This window comes from Pithys albifrons, chromosome 9 (genome assembly GCF_047495875.1).
Source record: "Pithys albifrons albifrons isolate INPA30051 chromosome 9, PitAlb_v1, whole genome shotgun sequence".
Lineage (NCBI taxonomy): Eukaryota > Metazoa > Chordata > Aves > Passeriformes > Thamnophilidae > Pithys > Pithys albifrons.
In genome coordinates this window covers 20,286,178-20,311,732 of record NC_092466.1, presented here as the reverse complement: position 1 = coordinate 20,311,732, position 25,555 = coordinate 20,286,178, and the positions used below count along the sequence as shown (strand labels likewise).

At 44.4% G+C, this 25,555-nt stretch overlaps 1 protein-coding gene across 5 annotated transcripts; it reads left to right on the top strand.

Annotated features, from left to right (window-relative positions):
* Nucleotides 1–720: 720 nt before the first annotated feature.
* LOC139675448 (broad substrate specificity ATP-binding cassette transporter ABCG2-like) lies at nucleotides 721–25,555 on the top strand. Of its 5 annotated transcripts, XM_071563057.1 has the most exons (17): nucleotides 721–788; nucleotides 3,947–4,114; nucleotides 8,060–8,343; nucleotides 8,893–8,952; nucleotides 10,220–10,334; nucleotides 12,591–12,743; nucleotides 13,517–13,674; nucleotides 14,746–14,897; nucleotides 16,101–16,217; nucleotides 16,947–17,212; nucleotides 17,759–17,841; nucleotides 19,158–19,247; nucleotides 20,662–20,786; nucleotides 21,133–21,287; nucleotides 22,686–22,775; nucleotides 23,718–23,830; nucleotides 24,692–25,555. In XM_071563057.1, exons 3-17 carry the CDS (start codon nucleotides 8,060–8,062, stop codon nucleotides 24,837–24,839), a joined length of 2,109 nt encoding a protein of 702 aa, XP_071419158.1. In that variant the 5' UTR covers nucleotides 721–788; nucleotides 3,947–4,114; the 3' UTR covers nucleotides 24,840–25,555. The 5 variants fall into 5 exon arrangements, with proteins under 5 accessions (XP_071419158.1, XP_071419160.1, XP_071419157.1 ...); XM_071563059.1 differs by lacking the exon at nucleotides 3,947–4,114 and having other exon boundaries at nucleotides 733–788; XM_071563056.1 differs by lacking the exons at nucleotides 721–788; nucleotides 3,947–4,114 and adding an exon at nucleotides 4,536–4,701.

Below are 25,555 nucleotides of genomic sequence, written 5' to 3'. Positions count from 1 at the left end.
ACACCATAGCACCTCCCTCGTGCTTAGAGTAGAGCAGGAGAGAAGGATGAAATGGGTGGGGATGGGTGCAGAAGTGAGCAATGGAGAGTAGGGAAACAAAATGCAGCAAAGCTTAGTGGTGATCTTATTTTTAAACAGAACAGGTTGCACTCACTTCAGTTCTCTTGCAGAATACTCCTGAGCAGGGAGAGATGTGTCCAAATGGACAGTTCAGCATTTGGGCACCAGGGCCCGTGTCCAGGTGCTGTGGTTGGGTTCCTTGCCATGACACAGAATAAGGAACACCAGTTACAGTGTTCTCAATGTCTCCCACGTTCTTACCTGGTGTCAATGGATTGTTCCTGCATGTGCCTTTTCATTCCCTTTAGATGTGCTGCTGTCCTGATGAGCAGCTAAACTCAGTGACATCAACACTTGCCACTCCTGGTTTTCCACACCCAGACTCTCATTTACTCTCCATTCAGATCTATCTTAGTTGTTTTTATTGTGATTCTCTACTCCGTCTCTCCTGTCCTGCGTTAGGACACCTAGCTGCCCTTCAGTGGCTGCTGGATAGCTGTGGGCCCTCTCTGCCGCTTTTGCATGCAGTAGTCATCTCCATTTACACAGCAGTTTCCAAACTAGGAGAGAAAAATTAGGATTGGAGAGGAGCAGAGCAACACTGTTAAAAAAAATTGAGATGCCCTGGCCAAGGCAAACACCAGGCAGTGGCTTTACTGAAAGAGATAGCTAAATATTGAGATGCACTTGGGACCTACTGGAACATAACCAGTGAGGCCAGAGGGAAGGTAAGTACAAGAGCTCTGATTTAAGTAGTTTAGGAGTGTTGTGCTTCTTCTTGCGGCATTGTTGGGTGAGCTATGCGACCAAGTGCTTTCTTCTTTTTGTTCTCCTGTTCACCTGTGTTACTGCCTTTATCTTCATGACAAAAATCCAAACATTTAATCTGGCTTACTGTTTTGGGTTCTCTTTGATTGTACTCGCTACTTGGCGATTGCCTGCTTTCCTTCCTCAGTTTCACTATTAAGGAATGTGATTTTCCTGCAGTTTGCATCAGAGTAGGGAACAGCTGAGATTTCTGAGCCTTTGCACCTTTTCTTTCACCTAATGTGAGACTGTGTTGGAAGGTTGTGGTTCAGTAGCCCTCTGTTAAGGTTATATAGCACTGCTGGGCATCTAGAAAGGTACATAAGAAATGGGAAGTTATGGATGAGACAGAACTAGTTTCTTATCTCTCCTTCAGAATACAAGTTGTTTGCTCTAATGGTATGTCTCATTCTGCTGTTGTGCAGGGTCCCTTTGGGAAAGGATACTCTGCGACTCTCTGGGTGTACAGCACCTACTTAAAAAATGTCTGAATCTGTTAAGGGTTGCCACAACAAATCCTAATGGCAGAAGCTCAGACCTCGGGAGTGGATAAAAGTTAAAACAGTTTTTAGGAATGACTGGTGGGGCAGCCTGGATAAAAGTTAAAACAGTTTTTAGGAATGACTGGTGGGGCAGCCTGGACTTTGCTTCTGAGTAAGGAGGTGAAATACCTACGTAATGTTGTGTATGTCAACATTCAAGTCTAGGGAGGGAGCTGACCTCTGTAGAGCTGAGCTAGGACTGATAAAACACACTTTAATCCTGTTAACCTCTTGCAGGCACTGAGGCCCTCAAAAGGGAAGCAGAAGGATGGAGTGCCCATTCCTGACTTGCAAATAGCAATACAAACTGTACTTGAAGGAGTCCTGTCCTAGGAGCTTGGGCTGAGTGTGGGAGAATCTTATACTGAGAATCTTGTGTTGCTGCTCCAATTTATCTTGGTGTGCTTCTTGGTCTGAAGTCCCAGGCTTTGTCCTAAAGGTGTGAGAACATGGGGCAATTGCAACTAGTTTCTCTCCAGATCTGCTTTGTTAGAGAGGACATGCTTCCTTTCTCCTTAGCAGGGTCCCAAAGCATACCTCCCTGGAAAGCTGCTATACAGCGTAGCTATGATGTATCCCTGGTCTAGGTCTCTATTCCCAGCTTTCTAATCAGACCTCACCATTTCTGCCCCCTCTGATGTGTTATCCTGCTCTCTTCATCTATCTAGATGGTGATAGAAAGGAGCATCTCTGTTTTTTTTATTATACATCTTAGGGTAGACATAGGTGCTTGGTAACATTACTAACAGCAGTCAGATTGGTAAATATCTGAGCACATTTATGATGCCAGCTTTTTACTAGTTAACTATTGATTTCCTTTTCCCTTAGATTTGCCTGAATCCTTTCTTATCTTTAACCAATTATGGATTTTAGCGCTACTATGAATTCAGAGAATAGACTAAATGATTAACATAATTTCACAGAGTCAGACTTCTACATAATCTGCAAGTCTTGCAAAAGCCAACTTCCCCAAGGCAAGTAGCATTTTAAGTAAGAGAGGCCAGTCAGCACTAGCTTTGACATGATGAGCAATCAGGATGGAAAAAGCATGATGAGATGGTTTTTTGTGCATAGAGTGGTGAATTTGTAGGTGCAGCAGATTCAGCACATGTGTACACATCTGTACAGGGTGTGTCTTTTGGAATGGTTTACTGGAGCTTTTGTAAAAGAAAAGCTAGGAAGTATCACTCAAGCATCATGTCTGATATTGCCATCTTCTGCATTGATCTCAGAGCTGCTTTTGTACAGTGAGCATTGGGATCTGCTTATTGATGTATTCAGTAGAGAAGACAGTAGTATAATCATCATGCAGTTCCTCCTGCCCATATTTCTCATGCGCTCCTGCTGGTTCAAGTTGCTGAAATACTCCATGAGCTTTACAAAATTCAGGATTTGGCAGGATTAAAAAACACCCTCGATCATCAGGGCAATGCAAGCAGCATCCTAAAGAAAGTGGATCTGAAAATTTTCTGTCTGGTGATTCTGCAAGCATGCCTGACTTGATCAAGTGGTGTCAAGTCTTGGCCCTTGTGCAAAGCTGGACTAGAAGAAACCCCCAGCACCACCTTCAAACATGTTTTTGTGATGCTGTGGCTCAGGCTGCAGGAAGAAAGGAAGAAGAGACCAAGGCCTTCAGCAGAGAGGGGAATTCATAAACCTCAGTAACTTCTTAACCACTCTGTGTGCTGGGGCACATGCAGGACATGTCTAGTGTGACCAGAACCTGTAGGGAAGGAGCAAGGTTCAAATAACCTGCAAACAAGAATAATGCTTTTCAGCAGGACTCCTCAAAGCCTCACTTCCTGCTAGGTCCCTTCCCCCATGCCCAGGACAGTATCATGGTCCCTCCTGCTCTGCAATCCTGTAGTGGCAGCCAGATCAGAGACTCAAGGCAGAAGGGGCTAAGGAGCAAGAGCAAAGACCTCAAACCTGTGCTAAAACCCGCATGAGAACATGACCCAGGCTTTTCTTTCCTTGCTATCACAATATATCAAAGCAAAGTCTAGCATTATTTGTTTAATGTCACTCAGTAAAAGCAACAGGACTTTGTAACTTGCTGCTTGCTAGAGCTTTACACTGGGCTAACGCCTTTGCTGTCTTTCTGTGAAGACCACATCCTTTAATCTGCAATAAAGACTGACAGTTTACAAGGCAAATGCCCCTTTCTGTGGATGAGCAGCACAAAGCAGTGCTGACACTCACCAGCCTACAGAGTGGTGGGTGAGGGAAAAGTACAGTGCATAACATCAGGTTCTCTTTCATCAGGCTTGTTGGGAGTATTTGTCTTTAACCACAAGCTCGGCACTGTTTTCTGTCCCTGTATTGGCAGAAACTTTCCTCAGCAACAGTATGAGCTACATCAACAGGATTAGTAAAATGATATAGTAGAAAAATACTCGCAGTTGGTGTGGGAGCTGAAACAGGCTGACAATCATAAGTCCTTTGAAGCCTAGAAGACTGCTGCTTGAAGAATGGGCTAGAGAAAAGCCAGACCCTCCAATCAGATACTGTATTTGACAGATTTGGTTCCTTTCCAGATATGGGGTCTCTGCCTATTTCTTTGCCATCGGAATGAGTTTAGCCACAGGGGGCAGAGAAGTGGATTTTCCATTCCATGAAGTGTAAGAGGAGCAGTACTGTTTCCCAAAATTATCAGCATGAAGGCATCCACCGCCTCTGTCTAAGGAGCAGCTGTGCAACTGAAGGTAACCCTCAGGAGTAACCTTAACTTTTAATTGTGCTCCTTCAGTGAGTTGTTTTCCTGCATCACTGTGCAGGCACTATGTCAAGCAGCAGGTTCGTGATTCAGAAAATTCTCACCTTTGCTCCCAAGAGCACAGGCTTTTTTCTCGCTGTCCCAGGCACATGACAAGAGAAAACTGTCTCTGCAGCTTGTTGAGGGCTAGCGAATATTTAGGGCTTAAATACGTTTGAAGACAGAGATGTGCATGGTTGGTGAAACACTAGGGTAAAAGTCCTCCATGTAGGCAGATTTTCCTCAAAAGAGGAAGTTAAATAACGAAGGAAACATGAACTTAAGTCCACTTCTGCCCCACAGAATGACTGAAGATAACATTCAGCAAGCCTGATCCTTGGGTGTACCTATGACAAAACCTGCTTTTCTGCAAATCTCTAAGGCTATTTCAACACCCCCATAAATCCACTTACTGACTCCTGTCAGCCCTGTAGAGCAATGCAATTTCATAGGATGTGGATGTCTTCTGACTAGAGCATCAACAGCATGGAGTACATCAACATGCCTGGAGGGAGACAGGTATCAGAATGGGGAGAGGTGAGCCTTTGAAGTTTTTGTTATTGATTGGGTAGCTAGTGGTAAGTCTCAGCTTAGCTGAGCTTTAAATTGATCTAGCCAGAGGTCTTGGAAAAAAGCAATGCTGGACAGAACTGCAGAGGGTAGTCAAACTGGAGATAATTAATATGGTCATTTGACAGCTCATATTTATATTTATAAACTGTAAAAGTGGGCTTTTTCTGCATTCACAGCATTAAGTAGCTCGGGGAGATAGAGCTGATTTATAAAGACAATAGTGCTTGGGAATGGTAGGACAAGGAGAAGCCTTGACCACAACCAAAGGAAATACAATGTTCCTGCTTTCACATGCTCTCCTGGCTGGTAACACATGGCAGCACAGAGATGCAGTCGGGTGAACAACCCATCACCTCAGCGGACTGCCCCGACCCCGCTGTGCCCAGCAAGGAGGAGCGCGCTGCCTCCGAAAGGGTGGGAGCAGAGTGGCACTGCCACCCCGGGAAGGGCTGCCAGGGCTGCCTGCGGCCCCAGCTGACCCGGCTGGACTGGACACATGCCCTGGGTTGATGACCTTTCCAGAAAGGGGGAGGGCGGGAGGGACAGCGGGTGCTTCCTCCAACTGCCCGGCCGTGCCCCCTGTGCCGGGGTGCGCAAGGGCCGCGGTCATTTCCGCGGCCATCCCGCGTCCGACGCCCACTCCCCGCGCCGGGGGTTCCCCAGGAGCGAACGCCGCCGCGTTCCCCGTTCCGCCCCGCCCGCCCCAGGAAAGCAGGCGGACTGACAGCGCCGGCAGCCGCAGCATCCCGGGGGCCGGGACAGCGCTGCCCCTGCGCGGCCCACGCACGGGCGGGGGCGGGAGCGGCACCGCCCCGGGGGTCGCGCCGCCCGCCGAACGGGGCTCCATCCTCGCCACCGCTGCCCTTGCCGCGACTTGGGGGCTTTGCGTGACACCCCCGGCACTCCCCGCGGCCACTTTATGTAACGCGCCCCTCGGACCCGCTTATCCAACGCCGCCAAGGCAGCGCCGCCGCCGGAGCCGCCGCGGCAGCCGCGAGGTAACGGCGCGCGCCGGGCCGGGCCGGGCCGGGCCGGGCCGGGCCGGGCGGGGGCGGTGGGGCTCGGGCGGGAGCGCCCGGAGGGGCCCGGGGCCGCCCCGCTGGCGGGCGGGGGCTGGCGGAGGGAAGCGGAGTGTGGTCGGCAGGGTCAGTTCGCGGCTCCGGCTCAGCACGGAACCGGCCCGGGAGGCGAGGCGGGAGACAGAGCAGCATTACTGGTGAGGTGCTGCTGCAGCCCGAGCCTACCTGTGGGCTCCACTAACCTTTGCTCAATCTCCTGCCGTCCGGGCGTACACCCGCAGCAGTGGTTTGGCTTGCCGGTGCTAATGGGTAGCTTTGCAGAAATCTACATAAAAGGGCGTACGGTGAATTAAACCACAGAAGCGATCCAGGGCAGATATAAGACAAATGTTCAAAAGTCTGACGAGGTCTTTGGCCCTGGTGTCACTCTCATCCTGACTTTTTTTTTCTCCTGATCTGTTGTGCAACCTTTCAGGTATATAAGCCATCTCTTGCTGATGTAACCAGCATATCCTATCTTGTTTCCCATATGCAAGGCTTTCCCGGGGGTGACCAGCCTTAAGAGTTCAGTATTGTGTCCAAGCTAAACAACCCTGCCTTTTCCTAACCACTTTTATTTTACTTATGCAGGAAGAACTACTGCAACTTGTTGAGCTTTCAGTGATAGCAAGAGGCAGAGATGAAAGGACAATTCTCATTTCTTTAAATACGGCTTTTGTAGCTCCAGTTTGTTAAAAGGATGAACATCTCTCTCCCTGCAAAGTCTACTACTACTGCTGCTGCAGTGGTCATACAGATTATCACCCTCTCGGGTCCTAGGAGGAAAGAAGTGAAGATGGTTGGAAAGGGGTGATTGGTGGGATACAGTCATCTTCCCACAAAATTTAAGGAACTAGCCATTGATGTCTTTGTGGACAGATCTGTCTCCTTGGTCTTTCAACCTCATGAGCACCTTGGCTTTCCCCAGCATCACGGCAAATTTTTAGCTCTCCAACAAACACTGCCATGCCAGCAGCTCGAAGTGGAGTAAATGATTAGACTAACTTGTGTTAGTCTAATCTGTCATGTTCAGTTTCTGGAAAGGGCATGTAGTAATTCCTCTCTTGCTGTAGTTTCCTGGAAGGGGAAGAGGAATATTTATATCTGGAAGGGCCCTTGGCTAAAAGGCATGGTATAAGTTATGCCCAGTGGAACTTGGAAAGTGTAGGATTCCCAATTCTTACGGTGTAATGTCAAGACAAGAACTTTAAACTATTTTTTTTCCCCAAATGAGTGGAGTAATCCAGACTTGGTCTCCATCAGTTACAGTAAGGGAAGCAGCCCCTTGACAAAACAGCTCTGCTAGTGTGCTTAGTAAGTGAATCAATATTAATAGTTATATCCACGTTGGTATATTTCCTGCTTTGTAGGCTCTGATGTGTGAATAGGGAGAACAGTTCCTTCCTTTTACTGTTCACATGTTGTTGCTTTCAGGTGGTCCCATCCTGAGCTACTGAGGCAGTTTGTCTGCTTGAACCAGAATGCTTTATAACTTTGTGATAATAAGCAGATACCATACTTAGTTTTCCATAATGTACCACTTTGTACAATGTTTTTCCTTACTGTGGCATATCCCAGTCTTTCCCTTGTGAGAAAGGTAATTCCTTGTGTTCTTCAGTATAAATGGTACCTGTAGACAAATCCAAATTTCTCTTCCTATTTGTAGTTGTAAAGTACCTTGATCCTCTGTGACTGAAACACAATAAGCAACATGTGTAATTGTTATTTTAATCACATTGGTGTTTGTGAAACAAACTTGTGTCAGGAAACAAGGTGCTTATGACTGCCCTTCATTTTCATAAGAACAACCATTTTTCTTCCTGTGGTTCTTCATAGAGTTTCATTAATAGGTTTGCTCTGCTGGCTTTGTGAGGAGGTAAGCATGTTATGACTGAAGAAGAGGAGCTGGAGTCTCTAGCTTAAGTAGTTGTAGCTTCCATTTGTAGTCTCTGCTGTGTTGCAAAAGACGGTGACCATCACAGATGGTCTTGGGTTTTTTCCTCATTAGCTGCTCTTTCAGGAAGCATCACTTACTTCAAGATCATACATGTCTTATTCTTAAAGGTTAGTTCTAAATCTGTGGGTTTCTGTGCCTTTGTGGACTGCTGGATGTCTTCCAGTGTGAATGTCCATCCTTTTGGAAACTTGACACTTGTAAGGATTGGTGCGGTGTATGTGTGAACTTGCTTTTTCAAGACACTTTCTGGGGAAATTTTTGCTCACACCTGCTTTCCTGCTTATTTTTGTGTTCTTTGTCTCAACAGATGGAAACCGCTCAAAACAACAGTGACCTCAAACATCTTAATGCAGTGGAGTTTGACCTGTGTAACAAGGACGTGATGGCAGACACGTTTGATCACAGCATTATTTCTGTTGGAGAAGAGGAAGGGGCAGGCAATTTCCAGCGTTCTCTTCCAACACAAGAATCCCTCCGATCTCCTCGGGGCTCTGTTGTGAGTTTCCATAACATCCAGTACTCCATTAAGCAGTCCAGTGGATTCCTTTGTAAACGGAAAACTGTGGAAAAGAAGATCCTTCATAATGTTTAGTAAGTTCTTGCTTAAATGAAATACTAGAGGGTAGGAATTAATCTGTTGCTGTGAATCTGACCTTATGTCACCTTCCAGATCCAACTGGTACAGAAATGGCTACCCTCCTGCCAGTCAGCAGCTACAGTGATCACTTTCTGATTTGCTTTTAGGCAAAATAGCTGGGATATAGCTGAAGCAGTTTCAGTTATTGATCTGAGCAAATTAGGACTAAACTTGTGTGAACTGTTCTGCCAGAAGATCTGAGGGTTCCCCTAACTGTCATTCAAGCCACAGTCAGAGGAAGTGAGCAACAGAGAGCTCAAGACCTAGCTCGGCAGGGAAGACACTTAATTTCTGTCTTTTGTAGATTGCTTTTTATGTCCAGCTCTGTTTCTGTTCTGACTGGCAGTGAGGGGCAGAAGGGAAAAATGCAGATTGATTTCATATTTAAGGAGAAGTTTTTAATAATCTCTAGGTTTTCCTTTTGGCAGCATTTTGTACATACCTCTACTAAAAGCTGTATATGGACAGTCCTTCATTTGTAAATAACTCTTTTCTTCTTCCAGTGGCATTATGAAGCCAGGCTTGAATGCTATCCTGGGGCCAACAGGGAGTGGGAAGTCTTCGTGAGTATCTTCTTCTGCTCCTCTAAATGGACAGTCAGCTTGTTCCAAGGGTATTTGGGATTCTGAGGGTTAGGAAAGATGTGAGGGATCTGCAGTCTCAGGGCTTTGCATGCATATGAGAAATCTGGTGGTGCAGTTTGACCTGCCCCTCTGTCAGCTTTGCTGGAGTTCTTGCCTTGCAGCAGTGTCACACCCCTCATCTGCTCCAGTTGGTTGTTCATATTCCTGCAGTCACCTTTGGTGGCAACCCGAGACCAGGTGGAAATGGGGTGACTGGCATGCAGATGTAGGCACTGTCCTGACTGGTAGAGGGGTGGGGATGGAGTGCAAACTCGGGGGCATGGCAGATGTCATCCTCTGTGAACTCACTGCAGCAGAACTTCCTTGAAGCTGCTAGGCCAGGCACCTCTCTGACAACTGATAGGAATATGTTATAATACAGTCTATAGGATGCTCTGGATCCTTACCCCACATGACTGTTGCCTGCTGGTGGGGGTGCACATATGCTTGAGTTTTTTGGATGAAAGCGCAAAGAAATACCATGCAAACTACCTCCATCCAATGGTGCTAATGCTATTTTCTCTCCTGTATGACTATGGTAAGAGAGCTCTTTGTCACTCTCTGCCTTTGAGAATGGCAGCCAATACAGCCAAGGTTCACACAGGTGTGTCTTAGTGGTGCCCCTGGATCTGCCTTTCTGAGGAGACTGCTGGTTAATCAGGATGCTTTCAAGAGCAGTGCTTTATCAGGGAAGTTTTCTTAGCTAAAAAACAGCCTGGCCTCTGCATTGGCAATAACAAGAATCCGGTGATACGTTAAAAAAATTACTTTCCAGAATTAATCTTAACTCTAGTCTTGTTTATACCAATTTGGATTAATTTCCTTGAGATCAAAGGAGTTAGTTCTGTACTCCCCTGGCTAGAGATCAGCCTGCAGTGACTCGGCAGGGTGCTTTTGTCTCTGCATTTGAGGTTAGCTGTAAATACACAGAGCGAGTTTATGTCTGTAGGGGGTTCATTGCTGTGAATTGTGAGTGTCTATACTGCCATACTGCTGGGGCACACCATGTGCTGGAAAATCCTGTATGTATTCCAGGCTTTCTGTACAAAGAGCTAAAGCCCCCAGAGCAGGAGAAGCCCCTTTCCGTGTCCTTTAATTTGTGGCACGCTGGGACAGGCTGTAACTGCAGTCCTGGCTGGTGGTACTTACCCAGTCAAAGGAAAAGCCGCTGTTATTGTAGAACCTCATTCCCAGTGTTTTTCTGAAGTCTTCTAGATGTGCTGGCTGCCAGAAAGGACCCAGCAGGCCTGTCTGGAGAAGTGCTTATAGATGGCATCCCACAACCTCCAAATTTCAAGTGTATCTCAGGATACGTTGTGCAGGTGAGTAACTGCATTCAGTAAGGGCTGGGAGCCCTTGGGATGGAGGACCAGATAAAACAAAACATGAAGTGCTAGACTGGGTAATTTTCAATGATCCTTACAGAGTTTCATTTGATAACTCAAATGTTACAATATTTATTATTTTTCTGGGATATGGAAGACAAGAAGATCAAACTGTTACTCCAACCAAGTGTTTGTCTTCCCAAAGGCACACGGATGCCCAAACCACTGGGCCACTGTGGCTTCTTGTGCTTTGTGCTCTGCCTTGAAGTACTACCAAAGATTTAAATAAAAAGGTGAGGAAAAAAAAAACATGACACCCAAAACCTCTTGTTGTTAAACTCAGAAGCAGTTCTAGCTGGCAGAAGTACCTTCAAACTATGAGACAATAATTCTAGGAAATAAGTAGATCCCTGCTGTTCTTCCTCTGATTCTGGCTGGCTGTGACAGAGCTTCAGTCCATGCAGAGACAGGAAAAGCCATCTGAATCTGCGGAAGTGGGTGGAGGCCTGAACCAGTTATAGACCCTCAAAGCCCTGGGGGACCTGGGAAGAAGGGGATTCTTGGCAGTCATATGAGCAGCCAAATCTGGAAACCATCCAGGGTTCTGACTGCAGGTAGATGTGAAACAGGCAGCTGAAAGCTGCCAGCTGGAGTGCTCTGGAAGAATGTATGTGACGAGACCAGTGCTGAATCTTGATCCTGCAGGTGAAGGATCCTCAAGTCCTAGTGAATGGCCAGGAAGTTTCTTGCAAGTGGTCCCAGTTTGAGGCATTTGTCTCTCAAATGTCCAAAGCAACCAAACAACCTTAAAATGATAGGCAACTTGATGAGATATTAAATGTCTCTCCCCTCCCACCCAGTGCAGTACTCCCTAGATCAATAAAGATGGCCCAAAAACTGCAAACAACTCTTAAATCCTAAATACATACATAATGATAGGATCAGTTTTAAGCAGATAAGCATATAGACATGCTAAGTCATGTGTTATGATTGTAAGACTGCTGATGGTCGTGCATCAAGAGTGAAGGTGTCACGCTATAGTTGGTTATATTTGGTATTAAGGTAGCTTAAATTCACAGTTTCCAGTGTGGTGACCCAGCAGTTGCATTGGTGGATCTGAGGGTGGGGAATGGGAGGCTAGGGTCAGAGCCTGGGGCATTATGGGAAGGGAAGATAGGAAATGCCTAAACTATTTTTGACAGCAAAGCAGTGCATTCTGTCTTCCTCTGTTAACTCCAGTGCAAAACATAGTTGGCTAACACATCATGTGTGCTACTGAGCAACTACATCTGATGTGAGAAGTGTCCCAAAGCAGGCAAGAATCTGGTGCCCTGCAGCGTAGGAGACGTGTGTTCCAAAGGGCACTAGATTTGAAGGTGCCTGATTTAACAGGCGTGTTTCTCAGCAACTGCCCAGTATTGCAGCCCTTCTCTTATCATATGGTAGGATGCAGAATTGGCACAAATAACAAAGTAGGGACAATGGAGAGGCCTGAAGCTCTTATTGGACCTGAGACAACTCCATTTTGGCTCATGGTTGTTGTGAGTTGTTGTAGGCTGCCCAGATATCTGTCAAATGGATAGATGTGATTCTCACTCAAAGTGCACATGACTGTTGAAGTTTTTGTAAATGGGTAGCCCTTGGAATAAAGTCTTGTTTCTAAGAGTTATAGATAGTTGAGACATGAATAAAATTAGGAGCATCTTGTAAAATATTCTCTGAGAAGCTGCTGCCAGCAAGGACTTAAGGAACGCTCCTTGTTGGCAGTTGAACTTTGCTGGTGCTCTGGATCACCAGATACGACTTGTAACTGGCAACAGAGTTGATCTGGGTGACTTCCAGAGTGTCTCTACCTTGAGCACTGAGCACTAGCAATGTCCTTTGCCTTCATCTGGATTGACAGAAATTTAACTCTTTACAAAATCAGCTACCTGCTCTGCCTCACTTTACCTAGTCAGAAAAATGCATGTACTGTACAAAGTGGCACTGTCTGCACTTGAATTCCTAAGCCTGAAAGCAAGCTGAGATGGTCCTTGGTGTCAGCTGTGAGGCCTGCAAAGCTGCATTCTCCCCTTGACTACTACTGAGTGACCTTGAATTTCATGTCATGCAAATTTTGAAGCAGGAGTTGTCCCTCAGTCCAGTTTCCACTGTGGTACTCAAACAGCCTCTCCAGCAACTGCCACTACAAGGACACTGGTCCCCACTCAAGGAGCTGAGTCTTTCCATCTGTCCATTTTTTACTCCTTTCAGGATGATGTTGTCATGGGCACAATGACAGTGAGAGAGAACCTGCAATTCTCTGCTGCCCTGCGACTCCCCAGCTCTATCAGCATTAAAGAGAAGGAAGAGCGAGTCACCCAGATAATCAGTGAACTGGGATTAAGCAAAGTGGCTGATGCTAAGGTGAGCAGTGAGAATACCTTTCTCAGAAGTCATACTACCTCTGGAAACTGAACTGCTTGTCTCTGGGCAGTATGGTTTATGTAGTGTACCTACATGAAGCTAAATGGGAACCTGATTAAACCATATTGCATGCAAGAAATCAGTCTCCAGCTCAGAAGGGAGCTTGGAAAGAGGTCTGTGTATTTGCTACTAAAAGGGAAAGATTTTGGACCATGTCCAGCATGTTGTATAGATTCAGAGGGGAAAAAGTTACTTAGTCATTGCCCCTTGGAAAGCTGCTCAGTCACTTCCTGGCTTTGTGGGAAAAGACAGGGAAATACTTTTCACAGTGCTGAAAACTGTGAGGGATGGAAAATTGGTCTGTGATGGAGAAGTTCCATGCAGAGCTTGTTCCTCCCAGCAGCATTTTTACCCTTACTTAAATTTTACTTTACTTACCCCACTCATGCTTTAATACTAGGCAAGCTACCAACAAAAGGCATCCCTGAGCACCAATGCCTCCTCTGGCTGCTGTGGTCTCATTCTGTCTTTTCCTTATCTGTGTAATCCTTGTCCCCTGAAGTCATAAGGCACTTGGTACCTCTGAAAATCAGGCTCAGCTTACTGCTGCTTCACAGTCCCTCACACTTGAGTCCAATCCATCATCTGCTGCTCGGCCTAGAATTCATTCACGGAACTCTGAAAATGAAAAGGGCTGCTGGGTGTGGAGAGCCCTCAGCTCCAGAGTATGCACTGACTAGGTCTTGTTGCAAATATCTTTCTTCTGCTTGTAGGTAGGAACCGAATTGATCCGGGGAGTGTCTGGAGGGGAACGGAAGAGAACTAACATTGGGATGGAGCTCATCACAGAGCCACCAGTCCTTTTTCTGGATGAACCAACAACTGGCCTTGATGCCAGCACAGCAAATGCAGTCCTCATCCTTTTGAAGAAGTAAGAGTCTGTTCTTCAGGACTCTGTTGCAATTTTGCAGTCAACTTATTAGTAAAAACCTGAATTTTTTTTATGACTATCTCTAGCTTTTTTTAAAGAAATCTAGACAAATAGACTCAGAAGTGGTACTAAATTATTTGTTTGGGTCTTGTCCAAAGCCTTTTTAAGTTTATGGGAATCTTTTCAGAGCAAGCATTGGATTGCAGCCCAAAAAGCAGATGTAGCTTGGACAGCTTCCCTTTGCCACAGAGGGGTGGACTGGGAGGTTAGGTCTTGTAATCAGGATTTCTTGACCTTCCATCTGAGTCTGTTATAGAGTCTCTTCCCTGCCTCTGGCAACAGCTTTGAACTCAGGTAAGACTTCACCTGCAGATTTACCCTCAGTATTTACGTTCATCTCCTATGATCTGGAGATGAACTGTCTTCTGACAGAACAAAATTATGTGCGAGGAGGACCAAAAAGGCTTATTTAATGACAGTGAGTTCCTAATCTTCCTCCTGGGTTTGCAGCATGTTGTCTAGTTTTGCTTGCAGGGGACATTTTGCTCTTCTGTGTGTGGATATACATCTTTGATCGTCAAGGGTATTTGACAAACCTCAAGGAAAACTAGTTTTGAATTTTCTTGAGAGTAAATCTTCAACAGAAAAACCAAGAGAAATCTCAGCTGGCCAGACTTCCACAATCTGCTGTGTAAAGCCTGATACTGCCATCGAGTGCAGTAGGATCATTCCAGTTAGTCAAGTTGACATTTGGTACAGAAAACATGTGAGGAGGGTTAATACACAGTTGCGGCCTCTGGCTTTTCCAGCTCCTGACAACATCATACTTTGTCTACCTGGACTGTAATGATGGTCCCCTTGTAATGATGGGTGCTGTCTTGAAGGTCTTGCAGGCAACGTCTGACACAGTGACAGAGAAGGGGGATCTGCAGTTTTTCTGTGTCAAGACCATGAGAAGTTGAGAAGTGTTTTTCTTCTTGGATTTGGACACTTATTTTTTGCATGGGTTAAGATAGCCTTTCTGAAATTCAAAGTGTGCTGTATCTGAGAGATGTTTTGTTTCTATTTCAGGCTCTCAAGAAGAGGGCGAACCATCATATTTTCCATCCATCAGCCCCGCTATTCTATATTCAAGCTGTTTGACAGTCTGACATTACTGGCTTCAGGAAAGGTGCTGTACCATGGTCCTGCAAAGCAGGCCCTGGAGTACTTCAGTTCCATTGGTAAGTCTTCCATGCCAAGAGCAAAGACAACTGGCTAATGAGTGAAAACTATGTGTAGATTTTTACCCTAGCATGGGGTAACAGTCCTGTGCTGTTTTATCACTAGGATGCTAGAGACTGTACATATACAGTCTGAGCAGTGTTATGTTAGAACAGCAAAAAACTAGAATGATAAAACTGAAAATTTCCAGACAACAAAGCATGGCTCACTCCTGCCTTTGTTTTATCTGTCATCAAGGCAAAACCCAAGAGTCATTTGAACATGTAGAAGCATAATGTCCAACAGACAAAATGATGCATGTAGTTCTGTCAGGCCTTGGTGGCAGATCTGGTGGGTTTGAACCACAGCCTGCAGATTGGCAGCAGTATGTACATATTCATCTAAAAATATTCTCTAGACTGAATGCAGGTGGGCAATCAAGAGGAAAAAATTATGGTGTATCTTAAGATGGGTTAGTAGTTGCACTGTTGAGTGGCTGCCCTCTCTCCAAGTAAGCAGAGTGAGGGTTTCTGACTATGATGAACAGAAAATGTGGAGTGAACTTTCAGTCCAGGCTAGATGCAGCCATGGACACATTAAATTGTAAGCTTTCCCTGGCTTTAAGGGTGATGCTTTAACCATGTCACCATACTTCTAGTCCTCCTCTTAGTAACCCACTTCCTTTCTCTCTAGGAAGCTAAAGAATAAGCATCTTTGGGGTTTTTTATTTTTTTCTTTCCTCCTTGTCCAATAGCTAGAACCATATTATAAGAAGCTGCTCTTGGACAGCCCTTCCTCTTTTTTGTGACAAAAGAAACACCAGCAAGAGCTGAGCCTCTGAAAGAATTATCTGAGGCGGTAGAGCAGACATCCAGGAACCTCTACTGAGTAACTGTGTCTTTCAGATTGGTTGAACAGCCCTGGGAAGGAGGCAAGAGTTTTCCATACTGAGCTGTGTAGGAGCAAGTTACAGATTTCTCCTCGCCTGAAATCAGTGGAGAATAAGCAACACTGGAGCTCTCTTTAGATACCTCAGATTCACCATCTCCTAAATCCTGTCCATTCTACTGATGCAAACTAATGCTTATGAAGACAGTGAAATTTTCTTTTAACAGGGTGATGGAAAAGTGATACAGTATTAGGCCCGACCTTCTAAGGTGTGCTCTGTGCAATACAAACATGTTGCATGTATGGTTTTTTGGTGTTTGTTTGTTTTTTTTAAGGATATGAATGTGAACCATTCAACAATCCTGCTGACTTCTTCCTTGATGTAATAAATGGTGATTCAACGGCTGTGGCAGCAAGCAAGGAAGATCACAGACCTGTGGATGCAGGAAAAGGTAAATTGTGAAGGAGAAACCCACTGTTAGCTGATAACAGAAGGGAAGTTGTGCGTAGTGATGGCAAGCTTTTGTTCTATGAGTTTCTTCCAGTCTAAGGGCACTTCATTGTCTTTTTATTTTTCCTACTAATACATATACTTTGGGCTTCTTTAAAGAGCTCAGAAACTTTTAAAAGGGAATTTTTTCCTTCAGAAATATAGAAGAGAAGTGATAAATATCAGAAATTTAAAAAAAACTTGTGTGGAAAAGACTGGAAAAACTAGAATTCCCTTCTCTCAAGAGGCAGCTGACAGAATCAGAAGTTTTCAGTTACATAAGAGGCTGCTGTAGAGGAGACAGGGCAGATATGCTAAGGAGTCATGGATTTACAGGAGAGTGAGAAAGACTGGAACTAGATTAGAGAACAAACTCTCTAAATAATATAGTGAGTGAAATGTTGGGAAATATTTGTTTGGAAATGCTGTAGCACATCTATGACTGAAGGATTATAAGGGAACAGTTTTTATAATAGTGCTTCTTGAGGATGGGGAAGTGAATCAAAGCAAATGTTTATTTCCCGCAAATTCAGTGAAATGAAGGTTTACAGGTGCCTCATTCTAAGAATATGACCATTTTTACTGCTTTTTTTTTTATTAAGCCTGCAGAATTGACAAGCATGTTGATGGGCTGTGTCTGAAGGTCAGGTTCATGAGGAATCACAAGCCATATCTTGTTTTTCCCACTCAGACGTGAGCAGTGAAAATGGAGCGGCAGAAGATAACGTGGACAGCAGTGTGGTAGATGTGCTGCACCAGAAATATCTCAGCTCCAACCTGTATCAGAGCACAAAGGAAGCACTGAGGAAAGTGGAGCTTGGACGGCGAAGCAAACAGATAGTATCCAAGCAGGAGCATGAGATTACCTATGCAAATGGATTCCTCACCCAGCTGTACTGGGTGTCCAAACGTTCCCTGAAAAATCTCATCAGGAACCCACAGGCGTCTGTTGCACAAGTAGGTAAACACTGCTACAAGTCACAGACTCCTTCTGCTCTCAGTCCCACAATGTGCAGTTTGTAGGACAGAATTTTGTTTTCAAAGGCATATAGCAAAACAGAAAAGTCCTGTGCCACTGCCACATAAGTGGAGTGAGATGCTCAGCTACCTTTGTGGCCTTTGGAAAAAAATCTCCATTTTTCTGTAACACAAGGACTACTGCACTGAAGATTGGGATTGGGAGGAAATGCTCCATTCATATCGGGAGCTTCTAGGGTGATGTTAATTTTGTGCCTCACTTTATATTTTAAACTGAGTTATTCTATGAGTGGACTTCTACTGACCTCTCTCAGCCAAAGAACATCAGAGGAAGTAGAAAAGTAAAGAGGTTAAAATCTGGAAAACTGTCATAAGGATTTTAATTGTGTGTGTCATGGGTATACATTGCCTCAAAATAGCAAGGCTTTAGGCAGGTGTGAATCTTAAACCCTGCATATGACTTAATAATGTTAGTTCCTGTTTACTTGTCTGAAGGACTCCTTTTCTCCTTCTTTTCACTTCTAGATTGCAGTGACTGTAATCCTAGCCTTGGTAGTGGGTGCTATTTTTTTTGGTGTAAAGTTGGACCGAAGTGGTATTCAGAATCGGTAAGTTAAAAAGCCACAGCTTTGCTCATTTTTCTATTGGTAGCAGACAGGTTTGAGGCACGGGGAAGAAAGGCCTTGGGATCCACTTGGAACACAGAGGAGTGTTGGGTTCACAAGCTTCTGTGCACTGCAGCATGGGATTGCTGGAGGTCCTAAAAGAGCCACAGTTCTGTCAGGTTTACACATTGTCCCAGTTTAAAAAGAAACCATTTTGTCTTTCAAGAAAAGTGAGAAATCATTCTGGATTAGGAAGGGGGCCTCTCTCTCTTCAAACCATCACAACCTTTGAAATTAAGATACTTTAATCAGAAAATGTAGAAAAGAGGATAACAGTTCTTCACTACAAGTATGTATAGGTATAACCAAAAACCAGAACAGAACAAAGAGTGACACCGTAACCAAAACTTTCAAACCAACCAAGTCCTGTATCTGTGCCCCTTTGTGCAGTTGTGTTCACAGACAGCAGCAGGCGCTGTTGGGCTCCGGCGAGGCAAAGGCACGGACTGGGAGAGGTGCTGGTTCTGGAGCTCCCGTGGGAATGGCGGCCACAGGGATGGGCTGGAACCTTTCCCATGGGCAGTGCAAGGACCCTCGCACTGTCTTTTGTCTGAAAGCATTGTGGGGGGGTTAGCAACTCCGCTGCAGATGGCGCTGGCCCCTTGATGAGTCCATAGTGAATCCAGGCAGAGGTGATTGCCTACTCAGGAGAACTGCACAGGACATGTGGAGTCGGGGGACAAGCCAGGACCCCCCCCCCCCCCTCACTGTTGCCACCAGCCCAGCAAGAAGTGGCTGGGCACCCAAGCAGATAGAAAACAAAGGTGTAGTGCACTGGCAAAAAAATGAGTGCTGGGAAACCTCTCTCTGATCACCTCCCAAAACAGGGAAAGAGTGAAGTCTTCCCCCCAAAGAAAACACCTCCCTCAATCCTCTCCCTAGCCATCATGCTGGAATGCAAAGCTATTAGCTATCCCTCTGTTTAGGCTTTAGACAGCTGGCTCTGGGAGCAGGTAGTGAGAGAGCTGGGCTTCAACAAGCCATCTCGTTCTGGCTTCCAACTCCCAAATCTCTGTGTTGGCAAGGGACAAAAAAAAATTCCATGAAAGATTTTGAGCCTATAACACACGTATGTACAAAGGGGATGTGAAAGGGAAGATAAAGGATATGTCTGAGATCTGCAATAGCACAATCAAATATCTCCATTCTGTGGACAGAGAGAAAAAAATCACCTACTTGGTAGCAGATGCTGTCTGAGGCTGCCAGTGTTTGATCTAGGCTGTTGCCTCACTTTTCAGCTGTTCTGTTTTACCTTCTAGGGTTGGATCCTTGTTTTTTGTCACCACAAACCAGTGTTTTTCCAGTGTCTCTGCAATTGAACTATTCATCAGAGACAAGAAACTATTTGTGTAAGTAGTAAGGCACTTGGACTGTCTCATACCCTGGAATGAGGTAGGGGGAATAAACAAAACAAAATGAAACAAAATTATTTCCACCAAAGACTGGACTGCTCCCTTGCAACATCAGATTGTAATAGTAATGCCAAATTAGTCTGTAGAGCAGGGAGCTGAAATACTAAGAGTTGGGGGAGAGAGGAAATGCTTTTAGTTGCTTGCTGTCTCACAGTTTTCTACAAAGTGCTTTTTCTGCCCACTTCTGGTAACAGCTGGTTTTGAGGTCTGCATGTGAATCCAGAAGACTCTGAAGCCTGCCTGCCCTCTTGCTCACAAGGCTGAAACACTCTTGCCAAGGTCCTAAAGTGTCAGGACTGTGCAAAGATGAAGGGAGAGTTCTTGGAAAAGCTTTGCAAGGGATGCTCAGATGAAGGGGGGTGCTGGCTGGCTTACAAGACCTCCCTAATAATCAAGCATCTCTTTATTTAGAGAGATGTGTTTGATCATTACATTGTTACTGTATTTATTATACCTAATTATACAGAATTATTTATAGTTATACTTATTTTATTATAATATATATAATTATATATATGTATATGTGTTTGCATGTATGTATATATATGTAACTGCATGTATATATACTATACACACATGTATATATACATATATGTTGAAAATGTAGTTTGGAGAAGCCTCCAGCTCATATGATGGAAGGGCAAAAGACAGATCCTATGCAATCAGGAGGAAATTGGATATTTATGCCTGGAAGGCACATGCCCACCTACATGTTGCTCAGAGCAGCTTAATATTGTCCCTAACAGCTTCTCGGGAGTGAAACTCCCCTGTGCTGCCATTTCTTGCCAGTCTGCCCTGCTTGCCAGTGTAGCTTACCAGATGTGTCAGTGGGGATATAGGCACCTCACCAATCAAAGCATCTTTTTATGAATGCTATTAGGGAGCAAAACAATAATGACATTTAATTGCCCTGTGAACTGGACATGAGTTGATGTCCTAAAGGTGTTTTCCCATTGTGGGGTATCATTTTTAATTTTCAGGAACCAGGTGTATGAGTTACCAGTGAATAAAGTATTCCTCCAGCTTCGTAGCAGTTTAATACTTTTCTGTGCTCTTGTGTTAGGGATCTTTCTCTCTGAAAACAGATTCAGGAGCTTTTTTCCAATACTACTTAGCAATCACACAGCCTTTCGTTCACTTTCCTTGGAAGGCTGTCAGTTTGACTGCAGGATCTGTGAGACAGATCAGCCCTTACTTTACCAAGTGGAAAGTGATAGCACAGATCAACTTTCACATAGAGAAGGAGGCAGTGGTAGAAAGAGCAGAAACCGATAAACCAAACATGCATGGTAAGCCTGCTTCCTAGATAACCTCTAAAACTGTACAACTCCCCTCCTTCCTGTCCTCACAGCCATCAGTACACCAGTGGATATTACCGTGTGTCTGCCTACTTCCTGGCCTTGATGATAGGAGATCTGCTGCCCATGAGAACTGCTCCAGTCATCATATTCTCATGCATCAGTTACTGGATGATTGGTAAAGAATTGATGCTTTCTTGAACCTGTCATCTTCCAACACATGGGATTTCTGACTTAGTCAGAGCTTAATTCCCAAATCTTTAACATGAAACTACTTGAACCTTCAGCTTATTTTAATGCTTGGCATCTTAACTTCAGAGGACTCGGGGGCAGGAGACACCAGCAATCTAATACAGGAGCAACATCTTTTAATAATACTCTTTGGGCCTTTGGTAGATGCACAGTTCCTGCTAGCTCCAAACTTGGCCTTCCTGCTTTGCCTATCTTGTATAGGAGTCCAGGGTACCTCTCTGGGATTCATAATGTGGTTGTTTACTGGACTTGACCTTTCTGTTTTTTGACAGGATACCAAGCTGTTGCAGGACGGTTCTTCTTCTTCATGCTGACCCTGGTATTGGTGTCCTACACTGCCACAGCTATGTCTCTGGCTATCAGTGCTGGGATGGATGTGGTGGCTGTAGCAAATCTGCTCATCACTATTTGTTTTGTCCTGATGCTTGTAAGTATGTAAGAGTGTGTGCTCCTTTGGTGAAGGGGAGGAAAGAGCCAAGACCTGGGTGGACTGCATTGAGCCAGCCCTGAGCAGGCTAAAAATTCATAATCTAGTGGCATGTCAGCCCCATGCCTGTGATTTTATTGTCACTATAGTAAAAAATGTACTTCTGCCAGCTTGTAGTCTAAGGGTCAGACCATTGCTCAGGTGTAATTCAGTAGGTGTGATACCCCCAGAGCTTTCCAAACAGTGTGCCCCCAAAAAGTGTTGGGGTTTTTTTTAAATTGTCCATACAAAAACTTAAAAAAACCCTTGCATTTCCAGGATTAGAAATCTACGTGATCAACTAGATCATTTAAAAGGAAAAAGTCTTGAAATTTACCTTGGATCTGTTTATTTTTTTGCATTAATTATTGTTGCCCAGTGTGATTAGCAGGAGCAAACCCTCTCTTTAATTCAGTATTGATCTTGGATTCAAGAAATTACTTCAATAGCCTTCCTCAAGGACTTCTAAGGAAGAGAGCAAGAGAGAGAGAGATATAAGAGTTTTGGCTACTCACAGATTAGGGCTGTGAATTATTTTTTAAAGAGGTAACGTTGGTGGTGAAACTGCCAAGTTAGATATTCCTTGTCAGGTGATTCCTGGTAGCTGTGTATGTACTCTGAGACACGGTGCATCCCTTATTCTTTGATTTGCAGTTGAATCTGGTTTTGCAATAAGCCAAGTGATAGTGTACTGCGTCAAATGCTTTCTGTTGATAAGAAATGTGCATGTGTAGTGAAGGGCAGCTGGTGTACATGCAGTTAAGTCAAAGTATATAAGGAGTGGCACATGCATGCTCTGAAAGACAGTGGGGTAAGCACAAGATCACTTGTGATGAAGCAAAGGCTGAAGTGTCATGTTTCTCTATGAAGTCCAGTTGTGCTAAGAAGTAAATGCAAATCTTGTTCCAGAGCACGGATAAAAGAGCATGGATAAAAGATGTAAACCAGAGGAGAAAACTGAAAACAGCCCTTAAGGTTCCCCATTTATTTGCTACTTGTTTCTCCACTTTCTCATCTCCCAATCAACCTTTAGCCTCTGGCTAGCTCGACTATAGGACACAGTCCTCCCAAGTAAGAAGTTGTGAGCATGCATGCTTCCTAGCCCACATGTGGATGTGGAGAACCTTTCTGACTTCTTTGCAAGCAGTTCAGCTGCAGTATTTGGCTCGGCTGTTGGCCCAGCTGTCTAGGAGTGTTGCAAGGCTCCAACCTCAAGCCTGTAGGCGAGGGCATGACAGCAGTAGCAGGTCCATCAACCCCAGTGCACCTCTGCTGGGCAACTGCAACATATTTGCAGGAATGGCATTGTTTGCAGTAAACAGAGATTGTGACTCATCAGTCTCTTCTGTTCTGTTTCAGATCTTTTCAGGCCTCTTAGTGAACCTTCCTTCAATAATGGGCTGGCTGAACTGGCTCAAGTACTTCAGTATCCCCCGATATGGCCTCACTGTGAGTAGAAAGTAGCATCTGTCTTCTGTGAGTAATGTAGCCACACTGCTACTTCCTGGAGAGGTTTTGAATATAAATGAAGTTTTCTTAAAAGTCAGATTTGGTTTGTTTCCTTGCACGAACATGGTAAAAAAAGAACAAATCAGCCAACCCGAAAAAGGAAGCAAAAGTTAATCTCTGTGTGACAGATGGAAGGCTCAGACTGAACACTTTGTGTTAGAGTTAGTGCTGCTTGAACAGCAGCAGAGTGAGCTGTCCAGTGAGGCACTAATTCCTAGCCTGAATTGTTGATCCCTACAGTTTAGAATGAAGTCAAATATTGTACAGCCTCTCCAAAGACTGTTTGGGTGGCCAGTCTGAGGTCAATGACTGTCCAACTGCTTAAGGGATTTACTATAATGCCTGAGTGTCTTGGTCTTCAGTGTGCCTTCCTCTGAAGTAAAATTTGACTTGCTGCCATTTCTGAATAATAAGGAGCTGGGGTACCAGAAATCTAAGGGTGCAGGTGTTTGAAATAGCAGGTCATCCACTGGTCACAGGTGGAACTATTTGGGATGAACAGTATCTTACCTTGGAGTAAAAATGAGAGAAATGAATGCTGGAACTGGTACAGGGTGGGAGATGTGTGAGACTTCCCTGTTTGGGTATCACTGAGATATTTTAAAGGTGTTACTGAATGTGAAAGTGTCCCCTGAGATTGTTGTGAGCAGGATGCCAGTGCAAGGGAACCCTTTACCATTTGCCTTGGCTGACTGTGACAAGTCTTCAGGGTGCTGGTGTTGAGGTGTCTTCATGCAGCCACGTGGTTTTCTGGATCAGTAGATTGAACCAGGTGAAATTGGAAGATACATGAGTTCTATTAATCAAGTTTCTTTGAGGTGTTTCAGTTTTAAGACCAAAGATCACTAACTGCAAAAATCTGGTGTCTACCTCTTTCCCTAGGCTCTTCAGGTCAATGAGTACAGAGATCTCTACTTCTGTGGTGAGAAGAATCCAAATGCTACAGTGTTTGTGGGAGATTCAGGCAGTTGTCCCCCCAGTATTTCAGAAGAAATGTAAGTAACGGTAGTTTGGGGCCTGAATTGTGGTGGTTTGCTTAAAGAGAGGCCTGGCTGTTTCAAATTTTTGTACTATGCACAAAATAACCACTCACAAGTCAGTCTCAATAGTAACTCCCATAATAATGTAATTTAGGATTATATAGTAAAACTCCACAATTACCCAAGAGTGAAGCAGGGGTGAAACTTTACTCATAAAAAAGGCAGATGAGCCAAGTAGATGACTTACCGGTTTCCTAAACAAACTCAGGATCATTTAACAATAGAAATGCAATGTATGACAGGCATAAAGTGTTGGAAAACGCTAGATCTGTGATCAGAAACATACCTCCCACACACAGCTTGTTTGTAAATATTAACCTCCCTGCAGATACGGCACAGGGCTAAGGTATCTATCTCGCAGTGCTCCGTTTTGTCTAATTTGAAATACTCTCAACTACTGATACCCAAAGTTGTAGCAATGCAAGTATTTCAGGACACATGCTGGAGTGCTGGCAAAGTGAGGGGTTTGCAGGGAACAGTGCTAGAGCAGTTTCCACATCTTTTGGTCCCCAAATTCCTGCTGTGGGCTTCAAGTGCTTCTGTATTTACCACATTTGAAGGTGCTTCTGAGGTTTACTCAAATTGCCAGCTATCTATATACAACTCTTAGGTTACTACTGAAAAATTATGAGATCTAGAGATCTAGATTTGTCCTTTAAGCTTTTTCTGGTGATGGGTTATGAAGTTACTCTATTTCTGTCAACTGTTTTGCAGAGCTGAGAGTAAAAGAATCTTGGTGAAACAGGAATAAAAGGTAATTTTACCTGATGACTTTCACCACACTAATACTAAGTTGTGCCCCATGCCTTTTTGCAGTTGTTCTGGTGAAGCATACCTGTGCAGCCAAGGAATCACACCGACCAGCTGGGCAATGTGGGAAAACATAGTGGCTCTCTTCTGCATGACTGTTATCTTCCTTAGCATTGCTTATGCAAAACTCCGGTTTATGAGAAAGTTCACATAGAACCCTGTATTGCATTGCTCTGCAGCTTCTCAGGTCTGAAAACTGCCAAATTTGTTAGGGCCTAGTGGAGATTGCCAGAATATTTCAAGTGACTTCACAGGACTTCAGATGGGAACCCTGTCCTCCTGTTTGTGGAGTATGATCTCCTTAGGTTTGTATGATTGTGGTTTTTAAGAAGAAATGCATTTAATGTACATTGCATAAGTGATTTTTTTCTAAGAGAATATGACTCTCCTAATTCCTTGGGTATATATCAAACTATATATTGTAAAGCATTATTATTCTGTGGCCACCTTATACAGAAAATATCCCTTTTAACATGTGAGCTTCTCCACAAAAAGCATAAGGTGATGGTGGCATTTATGCCTTGCTAGTGCCTGTCAGGTCTGAGGAGAGCTAGAGACTATTCCTAATGTGTTGGAGATGCCTTTGAATTTGAAGTTAGACCAAGCGCTCCTTGCTAAGCAAGAATAGTTACACTTCTGGTAGCTTCTCAATGGATGCTACTTGAAGAAACAACTTTTGCTTCAGTAAAAACGAAACAATAGTGTGGTGCAACACATCTCACCAGAGAAGAGTGAGAAATACATACTGTTGTACTGTACCCCAAGATGAAGCCAAACACCTTTCCCCCCATATGACAAACAGCAAAAAATATACTTCAAAGCAGATGACATTCCCTTATTATTTTTTTTAATAAAGATTTGTATGCTTCA

What these genes read in the sequence shown, in the direction of transcription:
- LOC139675448 (XM_071563056.1), top strand. Translation starts at nt 4,651, where the DNA reads ATGGAGTACATCAACATGCCTGGAGGGAGACAGGTATCAGAATGGGGA. An exon ending in GCAAAGTGGCTGATGCTAAG is followed by an intron (nt 12,744 to 13,516) that starts GTGAGCAGTGAG and finishes TTCTGCTTGTAG; the next exon opens with GTAGGAACCGAATTGATCCG. An exon ending in CATCAGTTACTGGATGATTG is followed by an intron (nt 20,787 to 21,132) that starts GTAAAGAATTGA and finishes GTTTTTTGACAG; the next exon opens with GATACCAAGCTGTTGCAGGA.